General features: G+C 43.2%; 1 protein-coding gene across 3 annotated transcripts in view; it reads left to right on the plus strand.

Annotated features, from left to right (window-relative positions):
- PMP22 (peripheral myelin protein 22) overlaps nt 1-15,237 on the plus strand; it is a gene marked incomplete at both ends in the record, with an annotated part of 34,327 nt that extends 19,090 nt beyond the window's left edge. The window contains 2 exons of one of the 3 annotated variants that reach the window (XM_080712120.1): nt 7,258-7,398; nt 15,074-15,237. In XM_080712120.1, the coding sequence (XP_080568246.1) occupies nt 7,258-7,398; nt 15,074-15,237 (305 nt within the window). The remainder of the gene's footprint in view (nt 1-7,257; nt 7,399-15,073) is intronic. The other 2 variants (XM_080712121.1, XM_080712122.1) reach the window with 2 other exon arrangements.
- Nucleotides 15,238-17,009: the final 1,772 nt, after the last annotated feature.

Raw genomic sequence — 17,009 nt, forward strand, 5'->3', positions numbered from 1 at the left:
TCCTGCATCCAAACTCCGATTCCTGGGGGTACCCAGGGATATCATCAGTCTGATACATCTTTATTTTTTTCTATTTCTCTAATCACAATAAATCCTAAAAGATAATACACAGCTATAAAATACTTTTCTATTTTTAGATTTAATTTTGTTGATACCACAATTATACACATACATATATATATATACACATACATATACATACATATATATGTACCATATATATATGTACCATATATATGTACCATATATATATATATTACAGTGTGGAGTTTTGATACATGTATACCTTGTGTAATGATCAAAATAGAACAGAGTCTTACAGAATTGCTAGTAGGTTTTCTTCTTTTATATTGTTTGGTTTGGTTTTTCGAGGCTATTATTGTTCATTGTTTTTGGATAATTTTTTTTTGTATGTGTATGGTACTGAGGATTGAACCCAGAGACATTCTATTTCTGACCTTTACCCCTCCCCCCACCTTTTAAATTTATTATTTTGAAACAGGGCCTCACTAGGTTGTTGGGAGTCTCTCTAAGTTGCTAAGACTGGCCTCAAACCTGCTATCCTTCTCTATCAGCCTCCCAGATATTGGGGTTACAGGCATACACTACGGCTCCTGGTTCTTTAGATGAATTTTTGAATCACTTTGTCACATTCCACTTGGTATATTGATTAAGATGGCATTAAACTTGTAGATTCTTTTGGACAGAATTGGCATCTTTATGACTGTTTATATTCAGGAGTACAGGCTGTTTCTTTAACACTTTTTAAGTTCATTAATAACATTTCTCTACCTTATTGATGTCTCCCCCTACTCAAAAACTAGTATTTTAATTAAATGCACAAATTATATTTTTATTTTCTTCATCTCTGCTTTTATCTGTTTTAAGGGAATTAATTTTGATTCATTTCATTCTTGCTTTTCTTGCTTCTTGAGTTGAAAATTTAGTTCGTTATAAATAAAATTTTTTTTTTTTTTTTTTTTTTTTTTTTTTGGTGGTGGTACTGGGGTTCCTGGAAGCCCTTCTACCTCCGGGCTACACTCCCAGACCTATTTTCACATTTTTATTTGGAAACAGGGTCTCCTAAGCCAGCGCGCGCGGCTGGCTTCGAACCTGCGCGATCCTCCTGTCTCCGCCTCCCAAGCGCAGGGATTACAAGCGTGCGCCACCACGCCCGGCATAAAAAATTTTTTTAGAAAATGCACGTAAATGTAGACATTTGCCCCTGAGAACTGCTTTGGCCATAGCCCATAGGTCTGACTGACATGTAGTACTGTCAATGTTTGTCTTGATTTTTTTTTACCCAAGGGATTATCTATCTGGGATGCTGTTTTGTTTTTTTTTAATTTCCAAATTTGTTTTGGCTAGTTTTTTTTTTTTTATTTTTTATTTATGGCCGTTTGTTGTTGTATATTGTGCCTATATCATATATGCTTTTTTTGGAATTTAAGATTTTGTTGCCTAATACATAGTTTGTAAGACTGCCCCATATATGTTTGAAAATAATTTAGAGTCTTTGTCGTTTGAACACAAATTTTAATATCTATCAGAGAGCTGCTGGATCGAATTTCCTAGTCTGCTATACGAATAATCTAACTCCTTATCTTTGGTTCTCTACTTTTTCTGTTCGGAAGGAGGAAGGCAATATTTTCTACTCAGATGGTAGCTTCATCAATTTTCTCTTCTATTATTTTGCTTTCAACCTTTTCAAGGCCATGTAGTTTCTGTATAGAGGCTTATGCTTATTTTTTCTTCAGTCTTACATCAAGTAAATGGACTTTTTCTTTTGTGAAACATTTCTCTGGTTACCTTTATTTTTTTCCAATTTGAATTCTGTTTTTGTCTGATGCCATTATTACTTTTAACTGATTTCCTTTTGTTAATATTTGCTTGGATTCTTTTTTATTCTTTGTATTCAGTTGCGGGTTGTTTAGATATATCTCTTGAATCTGAATATAGCTAGAATGATACAATCCAAAGTGATATCCTGTGTCTTGTCATGAGTAACTTGAACCCATTTCACATATAAGTGATGATATTGTTGGACTTACTAACTTCATATTTATTTTGTTAGTACTTTGTTAGTATTTTGCTAGTACTTTGTTAGTACGTTGTTAGTATTTTGTTAGTACTGAGGATTAAGCCTAGGGGTGCTCTACCACTGAGTTGCACCCCTCACTTTATTTTTTATTTTTTTTTAAATTTTGAAACAGGGTCTTACAAGGTTGCTCTGAGTCTCGCTAAGTTGCTGAGGCTGGCCTCAAACTTGTGATCCTCTTGTCTCAGCTTCCCAAGTACTGATATTAGAGGCATGTGCCCCCATGCTCAACTCCCTTAATTTATATGTTTTATGTATTGTACTTATTATATCTTATATTTACTATGTCTTCTTCATCATTGTATCCCCAGAGTCAACCAGAAAACTTGTTTTTATTTTTTTGTTTGTTTGTTAGTTTTTTGTGGTACTGGGGTTCCTGGAAGCCCTTCTACCTCCGGGCTACACTCCCAGACCTATTTTATATTTTTATTTGGAAACAGGGTCTCTTAAGCCAGCGTGGCTGGCTTTGAACCTGCGCGATCCTCCTGTCTCTGCCTCCCAAGCGCGGGGATTACAAGCTTGCGCCATCACGCCTGGCACAGCTAAAACTTGGTCTTAAGGCCTAGATGTTCAACAAACAAATATTTATTGAATAAACATTTTCTTGATTCCCTAATCCTGGTCTGATTTGAGAAATTTAGGGAAAATAATAATAATAATAATAATAATAATAGTTATTATTATTATTTTGGTGGTACTGGGGATGGAACCATTCTACCTCCGGGCTACACTCCCAGACCTATTTTTATATTTTTTTTAATTTGGAAACAGGGTCTCTGAAGTCAGAGAGGCTGGCTTTGAACCTGAGTGATCCTCCTGTCTCCAAGCGTGGGGATTACAAGCGTGGGCCAGCCACCATGCCTGGTGAAAATAATTATTTTTAATGGGGTTGGGACTAGAGTTCAAACTATTGGAAAAAGAAGTTTCAAAAAGTAGGTATATTAGTAAATATAAGGTCGTGACTGGGCATGGTGGTGCGTGCCTGTAATTCCAGTACTTGGGAGGCTGAAACGGGAGGATTACAGTTAGCTACACCCTGTTTCAAAATAAAATAAAATAAAATAAAATAAAATAAAATAAAATAGGCTGGAGATGTAACTCAATAGTAGAAACCCCTAAGTTCAATTTCCCAGTATCCTCCCAATGCACAAATAATAAACTAAGGTTCTATTCCTATTTGTATAAATTTAACTTATAAAGATTTTAACTGTTCTTTCTATATGAGACCTGAGAGTAGCATAATGATAATGACCCGGAGATTGAGATGAAGGTGAGGATTTTAGAAATGGAGAAAGAACTCCAGGCTGCTCCCTTCCCCAGCTCGCCCCTCAGGAAGGCACACATGGAAGGGACGTTCCCAGCTAACGCGAATCACAGTTGTAGTTTCAGATTTGGGACTCAAATTTCCTTATGTTTTCAGCTGCATCTCCCAGAGTGCTAGATGATATTTGTAATAATATTACAACAACATTAGCCTTATTGCCCAGTGTCCTCCAGCACAACTCAGATGCCGGTTGCAGATAAACATTCAATTGTGGTTATATTAAAATGAAATCAGGCTGGCTCACAAGCCATTAGGCATCATTTTCTTGCCTTAATTGACAGAAAAAATATTGAACCAAGAGAAGAAGCCTATGTTTGTTACAGTGGAAAGAGTAGCAGCCTGGAGTCCAGGGCCTCTCAGATTTGGCTGTGGTCCTTGGGTTCATCGGGACATCTCTGGAAATTTCTTTCGGTACAAAGGAGCTGGGCTGGGTGAGCTCTCAGGTTTTGTTTTTGTTTTTGTTTTTTTTTCCCTACTCTGAAATACTGCCAAATCTGAGTTTGGAAAAAATCTTCTGTGAAATTGTAGAAACAGTTAACCTTATTAGCATCTTACAAAGTTTTCCCTGAGCTATTTACAACTCAAAACAGATTATCCTGTTCAGTGGTGCGTGCCTGTAAACCCAGTACTTTGGGAAGCTGAGACAGGAGAATTGTAGGTTTGAGGCCAACTTCAACAACTTAGTGATACCCGTAGCAATTTAGTGAGACTGTGTTTCAAAATAAAAAAAATAAAATTGGGCTGGGCATGTAGCCTGGATGTAGAATGCCCCCGAGTATAATCTGTAGTACTAAACAATTAATAATAAATATTATTAGTATAGGTTAATAATAATTTTAAAATAATTATTGTTATAAGTTGAGTAACAATTATCTGAAGTGGTTTAGCTTTGGGGGTTTCTTTTTAGATATCTTGGGAATGGGACCCATGTCAAAATACCAAATTCATGTATATTTCATATACCCCTTGTACACATAGTCTGAGAGTAATCTTATATAATATGCTTAAGATTTTTCTGCATGAAACATTTCTCAGTGTGGAATTTTTCTCTCCTGGCATTACGTTGGCTCAAAATGTCTTGGATTCTGGAACATTTTACATTTTGAATTTTGGCATCAGGCTTGCTCGACATGTAGAAACTGATTTCATAGCATTAAGCGTTGATGTGTGCAGTTTTGAGTCACTGCATATGAGCTGGTTCTAAGCTGGGAGGATAAGACCCCCATCTCCCCGAGTTCCTCTTACCCACTTTGGGCAGCCCTTGGCTCTGAGTGGGCAAAGCCAACCATGGCTCGTCCACAAGGTGGACTCCATGAAGTTACCCCTCTGCTGCTAATCTCCCTTCCCTCCTGAAATGACAGTAATTTGCAGCTGACTATGATCAGAAGTCACCACAAGGAGAGCCCTCTTCCTTGCCTGAATTTCAGCTCCAAGCTTGGAAGTTTGATTCAGGGTTAGGGGTTCAACCAAGATACAGACGTGTAGGCCATGCATCTCGCTGGTGATCGGACCGAGGACAAACTGCTCTGTGCTGAGGCTAAGGGCCACAATCAAGAAAAAGATGAGCTGGGTGTGGTGGTGTAGATCTGTCGACCCAGAATGTGAGAGGCTGAGACAGAAATGTAGAGAGCCTTTGTCCTTGGCCTTTTTTCCCCCAACTTTCTACAAAATTAGTTTGGGCTCTAGTATTCTCTTTGGGGGATGCTAATATTTTGAACAGAGAAAGGATTCTTTTTTGGAATATAGTACAGGGTTCCCATAAGCGTTTCAAAGGCCTCTGAGAGCAAGAATTGATAAGAGTTGGGAGAACTCAGGCCCTCTAACATGAAAGCATACAGATGCTCCTTGGTTTATGGATGTGGTCATGGCTCAGTAAACCCATCATAAGCTGAAAATATTGCAAGTCAAAAATGCATTATTCATCTTTCGCTCTGTTGGTGGGAGTGCAAACTCGTTCGGCCACTATGGAGATCAGTGTGAAGATCCCGTAGAAAACTGGGAATGGATCCACCATATGATCCATCAATACCACTCCTGGGTATCTTTCCAAAGGGGTTGAAATCAGAGAACTACAGTAACATATGCATACCCATGTTCACAGCAGTACAATTCGCAATAGCCGTGATATGGAACCAACCTAGGTCTCCATCCACAGATGAATGGATTGAAAAATTATGGGAAATACACTCAATGGAATTCTACTCAGCAAAAAAAAAGAACAAAATCATGTCATTCGCAAGAAGATGGAAAGACCTGGAGAACATTATGTTAAGTGACATCAGCCAAGCACAGAAAGAGAAGGGACATATGTTTTCTCTAATATGCCCAAACTAGTGAGTATTAGGGATACCAGAGGGACTCCAGATAATGGAGGGGAAACCTCAGCAAAGCTAGAATGGAAGGATAGGAGAGGAAGAAGGCTGAGGTTGATTATGGAGGAGCTACATTAGAATAAGTGTATAAGTGTGAATGTAGCATGGTCAACCTGGACACTCAGTGTTGAGAGGGGGGGAAGGGAAGCAGGAGGGGGGCACTAAATACTGTGTGAATGTATGCCATTGTAAATATGACCCACGTTATGATGTAAGACTCTAGTGTACTAATAAAATAAAAAATATGCTGCTCATACACCTAACCCATAGAACTTTGCAACTTAGCAAAACAGTAAACCACAGGATGTCTGTCTCTGCTCGGGATCCCGTGGCTGGCTGGGCACGGAGGCCCGCTGCCTCTGCCAGCCTAGGAAACAAGTCTATGACGCTGCTGATCACTAGCCAGGGAAAAGCTCCGTGTCTAAAATTGGAAGTACAATTCCTCCTCAATGTGTATTGCTCATGTACAGAGTTGAAAAATTGGAAGTCAGATCTCTTGTAATCCGGGATGCCTGAGTAACATGATTTGGCAAGAACATTGGAAGGAAATTTGATTTATATTAAATTGATTTTAATTTGTAGTGATAGGATGGTAATTTCCTTACAGTTATGTCCTAAAAATGTTCATAGGTAAATAAGGAGAAGAAAAAATATATACACATATATATTATTTCTTCTTTTTCTCTGAATGAAACTATGAGTTAAATAATGTCATCTTTTTTTTTTCTTTTTTTTTCTTTTTTTTTTTTTGCCAGACATGGGGATGCACACTTGTAATTCCAGCACTTGGGAGGCTGAGACAGGAGGATCACACAAGTTTGAAGCCAGCCTCAGCTACTTAGTGAGGCTCTCAGGAACTTAGTGAGACCCTGTTTCCAAATAAATGATAAAAAAAAAAAATAGGGCTGGGGGTATAGCCCGGAGGTAGAATGCCCCTGGGTTCCACCCCCCAGTACCACAAAAAAATAAGGATGGAACTGAGGATGGAACCCAGGGGCATTCTACCTCCGAGAGACACCCCCAGCCCTATTTTCATTTTTATTCTTTCTTTTCTTTTCTTTTCTTTTTTTTTTTTCTGCAGTACTGGGATGGAACTCGGGCATTCTGCCTTCGAGCAATACCTCCTGCCCTATTTTTGATTCTTTATTTTGAAAAAGGGTCTCACTGAGTTGCAAAGGGCCTCACTAAGTAGCTGAGGCTGGCCAGGAGTCGTGATCTTCCAGTCTCAGCCTCCCAATTGCTGGGATTACAAGTGTGTGCCACCATGCCTGGCTCTAAATAATGTCTTTTTGAAGTGTAAAGTGAACCACTCTGCTAAAGAAAGAGGCCAAGAGGGCTCCTTCTCCCTGAGAGGGTAGAAGTTCTTGGCAGTTGGGGTCTGTCGGGTCCCACAGGCCTCCTGGTGGCCCCTCCCCTCTCCCTGGCCATGACCAGCTTTCCTGACTAAGTGTCTCTTCCCGCAGAATGGCTACAGTCTGTCCAGGCCACCATGATCCTGTCTGTCATCTTCAGCGTCCTGTCTCTGTTTGCCTTCTTCTGCCAGCTCTTCACCCTCACCAAGGGAGGCCGGTTCTATATCACAGGATTCTTCCAAATCCTTGCTGGTAAGTTGTGGAAGGAAGAGACCATGTTGAAGCTTGGGCCTGTCTAAGGATGTGGCCCCAGAGTGACCGATGTCTGAGAATTTGGCCCTTGGATACTTTTTCATAAAGTAGAGATGTGTGAGTGTGTGTGTGTGTGTGTGTGTGTGTGTGTGTGTGTACATACATCTTTGTTCTTGGGCGTTCCCTACTTCTCCATGGAATGAGGTGTGTCTGAAAGAAGAGTTAAAGGCTTTGGAAGGAAGTCCCCCTAGCCAAGCCAGAGCTGTCACCAGGAATGAAGCTATGGTCTGGACACATCCTCAGAGGTAAATACCCAGGCTGCAGGGAGAAGGCCAGCCTTGAAGGCTGTTTATAGTTGATTTCAGTAAGCCCCAAGAAACTATTGCCCATGATGTCACTAGCTCCATTAAATGATTAATTATGCAATGAGAGGTCATTTCGAGGCACAGGCTAAAGCAAACGGTTTATTAGTCATGCCATTTCCAGAAGACTAATGCATTCCGGAGGTTTTCTTTTTGGCTCACTGGCTGTAGTTGGATATCAAATCAGTTGATGATCCTAGCCAAGGCATCCTTGACTGTGTCCTCAAGATAAAACACACTTAAGAACCAGAGGTTTTAAAAAGTATTTATATTTAACTCCTACAAACTTATTAGTTGACTAATGAATAATCTGAACCCAAGAAGAGAGGAGCCAGGTATGATAGTGAACACCTCTAATCCCAGTACTTGGGAGGCTTGAGACAGGAGGATTGCAAACTGGAGGCTGGCCTCAGCAATTTAGGGAGGCCCTCTGCAAATTAGTAAAATCCTGTTTCAAAATTCAAGAAAAATAATAAAATTGGACTGGGGGTATAGTTCAGAGATAGAAAATGCCCTGGGGTTCAATCCCTAGTACCACTAAACACATACATACATATATACATCATACATAGATAAAAGGGGAGACATGAAGATCACCCAGCTTATGGAAAGGACTAAATTTCCTTCCATATCATGTGACCTAAATGTAGTTAGGTTCTTGCCGGGCGTGGTGGCGCACGCTTGTAATCCCCGCGCTTGGGAGGCAGAGACGGGAGGATCGCTCCAGTTCGAAGCCAGCTGCGCGCTGGCTTAGGAGACCCTGTTTCCAAATAAAAATATAAAAAGTAGGTCTGGGAGTGTAGCCCGGAGGTAGAAGGGCTTCCAGGAACCCCAGTACCACACACAAAAAATGTAGTTAGGTTGTTCTCCTTACACTTAAGAGGCACAGAACCCACCCCCAAATTTCAGGAACACAAAAGTCTAAGGTACAACCTCTTATTTTTATAGTAACTTTCATTGAAACTCACTTCTAGTGAAAGGTAAACCCATGTTTGCATCATTCATTCTATGGGAGTTCCCGAGCATCTGATATCATGAAGACCCGTTTCCATGGCAACGAGTTTAGCAAACCGTACTGGACTGAGAAGAGCTAAGCGGCTGGAAATGGGGCTCCCCAGCGCAGAGATATGCCCCACTGATACTCTTCCCGCTGAGATATTTCCACCTTAAGTGCTTCCAACGGTGTCTTTTGAGCAATGTCATTTTAGTTCAAAACTCAAAAAGTCCAAAGACAAGAGCCTTCAGGTCACAGATATAGCTGCACCCTATGTTAAAGTATTTCAATGCTAACGCTTGTGGATTTTTTTTTTAACTTCCAAAGTATATTTACTAATGTGCAACTTGCCTCAGCGTTTTGCTCTTCCTCTAAGTTCACTGCAGATGTTTCAGGACTCTGCCCCAAACACCCTGAATCAAAAAGCTCGTGATTTGCTTCTCCTTTCTTTCTCCTCAAATCTAGCTGTTCATCTCTCACGAGACCATTTTATCGCTCGAGGGGGTCCATCTCTAAATGGGAAGTTATCTGAAGTTAGAAATGTCGATCTAAAAGAGCGATTGTAATTTCAAAGAAGTCCTCAGAATGTCCCTGTCCGTCGGCTCCAGTCAAAATGAGCGGAAGGCTGGTCCCCGGGGATCCCTGGAATGCTCGCGTGAAATTTCTCTAAGTTCTTCTCCTTAAAGCAGAGAACTAAGAGTTAGGAACTCTACCTAGAGACTTCCTGACTCCTCTATCCTGGGATGATTCTAAATCAACCTTGTCATGGTATTTCTTGGCATATAAAGAAGGTACCTGGAGAGGATATTTGAGTAGGTGATTGGAAGCAAGAATCATTGAAAACTTGGAAAGTGATGGCTTAGGGTCAAAGAGGAAGTCAAGACAAGCTAAAAAAAAAAAAAGGAGAAAGGAGAGAAAGAAAGAAAATAAAAAGAAAGGAGAGAAGAAGAAAGTAGACCCATGATCATGGTATATGAAATCTAAGAGTGTGCTTACTACAAGCTACTATGCAGGGCCTCAGAGCCCTGAAACATTTTAAGTGGAAATGACCAGATGCCTACTGAGTTTTTCCAGAGGTGGTTCCAGGCTGGGTTGTCTGCATGGCTTCCTTGAAGGGCCCACCGTGGTCTTCATGAGTCACACCCACCATCTTGCAGGAGAAGCTGGTGCCGGGCAAGTGGGGCTCTGAACCCAGCTCCATGTCCTTAGCCGTCTCCCCAGATTGTCATCTCCTTTCAGTTCATTCTGAGCCACAAGCTTCACATTCTGGAACTATCTTTTTTTTTCTTTAACCAACCTTCCTTCCTTCCTTCCTTCCTTCCTTCCTTCCTTCCTTCCTTCCCTCCCTCCCTCCCTCCCTCCCTTTTCTTTCTTTATTTCTTTATTTTCTTTCTTTCTTTCTTTCTTTCTTTCTTTCTTTCTTTCTTACTTTCTTTCTCTCTCTTTCTCTTTCTTCTTTCTCTTTCTTTCTTTCTTACTTTCTTACTTTCTTCTTTCTCTCTCTTTCTTCTCTCTTTCTTTCTTTCTTTCTTTCTTTCTTTCTTTCTTTCTTTCTTTCTTTCTTTCTTTCTTTCTTTCTTTCTTTCTTTCTTCAGTACTGAGAATGGAACCCAGGAGCATTCTACCTCCGAGCTACATTCTCAGCCCTATTTTATATCCTTTATTTTAAAACAAGGTCTCACTGAGTTTCCAAGGGCCTCACTAAGTAGCTGAGGCTGGCCGCGAACTGTGATCCTCCTGTCTCAGCCTCTTGAATGCCGGGATTACAAGCGTGCGCCACCACGCCTGGCTTGAAACCATCTTTCTGAACTGCACGCTTCTTACACTGCTGCTTCTTGAAGGCAGGTCAAAGACACCTCCGTGTACCTTCTCTCCTTTTCAAACAAAGCTGTGCATCAGAATCAGTTACAGTGATTAAAAAAAAAAATGTCAGCGCTGAGGCCTTATCCTTGGGGGAGTTTTATTTAATAGCTCTGGGGTGGAGCAGCTCTCTCTGGGTACCTGGGTAACCTGTGCATCCAGATTTGGGAACTTAGAGGTGTGATTATTAAACTTTGCCCACCAGTAGTAGCTAATTTAATGCACAGCTGCAGATTCTTCTCAACCCCTTTCTTAGAGGAGAAGTACCCTGATCCTGTCTCTGATTTGGGCATCATCCTTCTTTATAGAACCTGTAGCCATCTCTTCCTAGACAATCATCATCATCCTTGCCTTTGCTCTGTTGGTTGGGATTACATTAGAAGACACCAAGAAATTCATTGAGATACAGACCTAGAAAGAAATGTGCATGCTTTAATTTATTTGATGACTTATATATAAAACTAGGTTCATGTGGAGCATATAGAAGGCCCTGAATTTTTGTTTGTTAGAAGATAGACAACCGTGGTCCCACAACAGACTCATCATCAGTGGAATGCACAGCCGCTGGGATTAAGAAGAGTAAAAACAAAGTTGGGCGTGGTGGCGCGCCCTTGTATTCCCCCACCATTTAGGAGGCAGAGACGGGAGGGTCGCAGTTTGTGGACAGCCTCAGCTACTTAGCAAGGCCCTTTGCAACTCAGTAAGACCCTGTTTCAAAAACAAAGAGACTAAAAAAATAGGGCTGGGGTGTAGCTCAGAGATAGAATGCCCCTGGGTTCCATCCCCAGTACTAAAAAAAAAAAAAAAAAAAGAACGAAAATATAGTAGGAAGAGACCCTTGGGTGTAGCTTATGTCCCCCAGTTTCTGTGTTTCTTTTGTTTTTATTTTATTTTATTATTTTTTGGTGGTACTGGGGTTCCTGGAAGCCCTTCTACCTCCGGGCTACACTCCCAGACCTATTTTATATTTTTTTATTTGGAAACAGGGTCTCCTAAGTCAGCGCGCATGCGCGGCTGGCTTCGAACCTGCGCGATCCTCCTGTCTCCGCCTCCCAAGCGGGGATGACAAGCGTGCGCCACCACGTCTGGTGTTTCCTTTGTTTTAGACAGACTGGTGTAGCCACAGAGAATTTAGAATACAGGAGTTGGTAGGCTGGCATATTGGCAGCACACCTGTAATCCTCGTACTCGGGAGGCTGAGATGGGAGGATCACAGGTTGGGGGCCGGTTTCAGCCACTTAGCAAGATTCACGGCAACTCAACGAGACTGTGTTTTAAAATAAAAAATAAAACGTGCTCAGCAGTAGAACGGCCCTGGATTCTATCTCTAGTACCAGAGGACTTGGTGCTTGAGGTTAACGGAAGCATCATGCCCTCCCTGTTGCGAGTGATTCAAAGATGGCATTAGTCAGCCGCCGCGTTTAGAAACCCAGGGGGTGAATCATTCTGGATGTCTCACTGGCCACGCCCAGGTGGAAGTCCAGTCATGCTGTGGGACCTCTCTGGGCAGCGATGGGCATTCGGAGGAGGGTATCGTCTGACCAATATGGGGACAGGACCTTCCTCCAGCCAGCCATCCTGGCGGGACCCTTGTTTGCTAGCCAGATGCTTCACTCTAGTGCTGCCTCTGCCTCTGGATCAAAACAGCCCGGGTCCCCAATGTAGATGGTAGATTCCACTCTTTTCCATAACTTTTAACCACACCCTCCTTGGAACTTATTCCCTTAGTTTCTAGGATATTCCCTGCTCTTCCTTCTACCTGGAATCCCCTTCCCACCTTGTACATACCCTTTAGACCTAGCTCAAGTGCCATCTCCACCAGCTATTCTTCTGCCTCCCCCCAACATGGACTCAGTTCCCATTGCTCTCCCTCTAAATTATACCTCACGGTATCTTTGGGCATGTCTGTCTTCTCAACAGACACTCCTGGAAGAAAGGAACTGGCCTTAATGGTCTCAGTGCGTGCTCTGAGCATTCTAGCACGGTGTCTGCATACAGTAGGCCCTTGGTGTTATATGGTTTACCCAACCCAAGGGGATAGAAATGATAAGGAAGTTATGGAGGAATCCCCCTGTTGCTTTCTCTGCCTCTGGCTCATGCTGGCTCCCACTCCAAGGTTCTGGGCTCCAAAGGGCTGTAGGGAGAATGTTTAGGGGGTTGTCACAGACCCAGCCATCCCGAGACAGGTAGAAACTCTTGAGACCTGAATGCCCAGGGCTTTAAGAGACTTTTTATGTTATCTGTCTGGGGTCATTGTCCAAAGCTCATCTGTGCTCCTAACCCAGGACCCTCCCAAGGGGCCCAGGCTCTGTCCAAATCACAGGATGCTTATCTGTGGGGAAGACAGACAGCTGCCTATCTGTGGGTCCTTTCTTTCCCTTAGGAACCCTGATGTCACAGCTCCTCCTACTGAGGGTGACTGAGAAGAGTGACATCACTAATTAGGAATGCTGGGCTTTGGAGAACAGCTGTTGTTTGAAGTTAACTCCTCTGGACTGCAGACAGAGGACCCTCAGCTCTAGTTATTTATTTCTGTATTTTAGAATGCACCCGTGCATGCTGGCAAGCACTGTTCAACCAGCTTCCTCCCCAGCCCTTAATATCCCTTAAACACAAGGATGAGCACTTTGGAGGGGTGGGCCAGGGAGCAATAGCACAAGATAATTGAGGATCTTAGATTTTTAGGTCTTAGGACTTAGGACTTTAGGTCTTAGACTTCTTAGGATCTTAGGTAAATCAGGTATGTTCCAGCAAGTAAAAAACTGCTATTTTGCCGGGCATGGGGGCGCACGCTTGTAATCCCCGCGCTTGGGAGGTGGAGACAGGAGGATCACACAGGGTCAAAGCCAGCCTCGCTGGCTTAAGAGACCCGGTTTCCAAATAAAAATATAAAATAGGTCTGGGAGTGTAGCCCAGAGGTAGAAGGGTTTCCAGGAACCCCAGTACCACCAAACAAAACAAAACAAAACAAAAACAAAAACAACAACAAAAAAAACCCCTGCTATTTTCCTTAAACAGCAATCCACCAGCTGTGGCTCCACTCTGACGCAGTGTCTTTATCATCTCCTGAACTTCCTGTGGGGTAGTCGCAAATCCTGGACCTCATCCCACTGTAATTCCAAGCCTGTTGTGTGGCTTCCTCCACGGGGCGGGGAGAGTCAAGTGGGCGTTTTTCTCCTCCGAGTTGCAAAAGGTCACTCTTATCATGATGGCTAATGTGACAGAATCCCACTTCTGCACTCTGTTCAAACAAAGTCGCAGTGTCCGGGGCGGGGGATGGCAGCCCACATAGCAGTGAGGTTAGATGTAGGTGGTCAGCGGCACCGGGAGGCTGGAAACGTACAAATCCCACACGGTGTGCTGGGTGTATAATAGAGTCACTCAGAACTTCTCAAAGACCCTGTTTTCAGGAGCGAACAGACCAGGCTTTGTGCAGCTCTGGGATGGACGCCTCCCTTTGGAGGGCTGTTGCCTGTCATGTGAGCATGGGCCATTGGGCTTGAGTATGGCTGCTACATAGGGCCAGAGAGGGACAGCTGCCCTACCTGCAGATAGGGTGCCCTTTCATCTGTCTTTGAGCTTCAGGCCCAACCTTTGGGACACCATGTCTAATGGAGCTGGTCCTTGGTAGTCTCTTTCCTTTATAATGTTTTTGTTGTCTTCTTTCTTTCCTTTTTTTCTCCTCCTTATACAGTCCTTGGTCTGCCCATAAGAGTCTGTGGGCATTGCTTGTTGGCTTTCATGAAGCCACACTGATTAAAGACACTGCATAGGTCCCATTTTTGCCATGGCCACGACTCCAGCATACAGTCTTTCCACATTAGTTGGTTTCGGGCCACACCATTTCCCATCTCTAGAGTGGTTTCTAGATTTTCAGGAGCTTCTGCACCAAGCAGTCTTGAAAAAATACAGACAGATTTATCCCACAATTCAATGGCTCATCAGTCACCACTACATATGTTCTGGAAACTGGTGATGCTGAAAGAGAGAGAAATGGGACAGAAATCATGTGGGGGACCTTCAGAAGGTATGGCCCAGGGAGCCAAGGTTGGAAATATAGGAAGAGTCACTTTTATTTGTATCACTAGCTGCTTGTTCATGGTTCTGAACCTGGAAGCAGGTTCCTTTCAGTGTTAGCAACATTCACCCCATCCAGCACTGCCAGCATTCATAGTGGGGTGGTGAGATGTGATCTCCACTTGAGCTCTCCCTCACCCACTGTCCCTCTGGTTCCTAGATCTGTGTATGATGACCACCGGCCCAGCATTGCCAGCATCTGTGGCATTGGTGGCAAGGTGTGGTCACTGATTGAGCTCTCCCTTACCTGCTATCGCTCTGGTTTCCAGATCTGTGTGTGATGAGAGACCCACCCAGCATTGCCAGTGGTGGCAGTGGTGGTGGTGGTGAGATGTGATCCCCACTTGAACTCTTCTTCACCTGCTGTTCCTCTCATTCCCAGGTCTGTGCGTGATGAGTGCAGCTGCCATCTACACCGTGAGACACCCCGAGTGGCATTTCAACTCCGACCGCTCCTACGGCTTTGCCTACATCCTGGCCTGGGTGGCCTTCCCTCTGGCTCTTCTCAGCGGGATCATCTATGTGATCCTGAGGAAGCGCGAATGAGGTGCCCCGATGGCCCCGTCTGAGGCTCTGAGCATACACGTTGGGAAGGGAGGAAGGAAACCAGAACACGAGAAAGTAGAGAAATAAAACACTAGCCCAAAGAAAACAACCCAAACTCAAGCCAAAACCAAACAGAAAGCAGTCAAGAGGGGGGGAATCGCTGTTGATTGAAGATGTATATAATATCTATGGTTTATAAAACCTATTTATAACACTTTTTACATATATGTACATAGTATCGTTTGCTTTTTATGTTGACCATCAGCCTTGTGTTGAACCGTAAAGAAGTAGCTAAAGGACTTGACATCCTAACAGTATAATCGAGCTCAGTATTTTTGTTTTTGTTTCATTTTTTTTGTTGTTTTTTCATCTTTTGTTTTGCCCAGAAGCCAAATAACTCCATCTGGCCCCTTCCCTTTCGACTGAAAGAAGATACCTCCCTCCCGCTCCACCTTGTAGAAAACCAAAGTGTGGGGATAAAACCCTGAATGGCCCCAAGCCCTAAGGTTGTGGGTGACCCAGTGCATTTAGCAGAAGCATGCGCTGTCTAAGCTCTGCGTGAAGCCTTGAGCGCACATGGACAGAACGCCCAGACCGGAGCCCTCAGCGGACACCGCTTGTGGCTTCGGAATACTTGCCCAGCCACCACGCGTGTAAGTGACGGATCGGCGACAGCGAACCTGTGACATGGTGCTATGAATTTACCATTCCTTATTATCACTAATCATCTAAACGACTCACTGGAAATTCAATTAATAATTTTATGACATCCAGTAGAATGGAGACCTGAATAACTCTGCGTAATGTAAATGGTTTATAACCTGCCTTTGTACCTCGCTTAGGCTGCTGTTATTACTACAATGAATACATCTTTATGTCCTCATCACTCCCATTTATTTTTTTCTTTTTCTTCTTCTTACGGTCGGAGCCTCAGGACAAACGTCTAGACCCTTGGGGACCATGGGTTCCCAGGGATTAATTAGCTGGGTCTAGAGTGTTCTGTGCCTCCAGGGACTGTCTGGCAATGACTTATATTGGTCACCAACTGTAGATGTATATATGGTGCCCTTCTGATGCTAAGACTCCAGACCTTTATCTTATTTTATTTTTTGCTTGGCTTTCTCTGATTTTATACCAAACCGTGTGGACTAAGATGCATTAAAATAAACATCAGAGTAACTCACTGATCTCTCTCAGGTTTTTGTGGGACTCGGATGTGGGGACAAGATGCATGTCAGGGTGGGGTGGAGAACTTGCGTATTTCCAGTGTTTCCAGCAAGGTTGAGCTGGTGTTCTGGGTTGCAGCATGGTACTAAGGGACAAGGTCCAGCTGTCCTACAGGCTACAGGAAGCTCATGGTACCTTCAGATGTCCCTACAAATGTCAGCTTATTGGAGGGGGCTGGGCACCGTAACTGAAGTGGAGGCTGTAAATGAACAGGAAGGAACTCAAGTGTGCCTGTAGCTCAGCCCTTCTCCTGTGTTCTGTTTCTGATGATCTGCTTGGAAAACACAGAGGCATGATATGAATTGCCCCCATATGCAGGGAATATTGGCATGAACAGTATGGATCCTTGACCTTGAGGTATGATGTTGTCAAAACTCTGAATGTTGGTAACACAGCAAGACTAGAAGATAAAACGTGAGTGCCCGTGCCAGCTGAGCTCTGTAGATAAAACCTTAGCGCCAACAGAGCTTCTTAGAGAAGACAGAGGCCAGCCATGTCGTCTGGCTCCAGGTTCCTGGGCTGTGACTACTCGTCAGCCTTTTGTT

This window comes from Muscardinus avellanarius, assembly GCF_963383645.1.
Source record: "Muscardinus avellanarius genome assembly, chromosome: 16".
NCBI lineage: Eukaryota > Metazoa > Chordata > Mammalia > Rodentia > Gliridae > Muscardinus > Muscardinus avellanarius.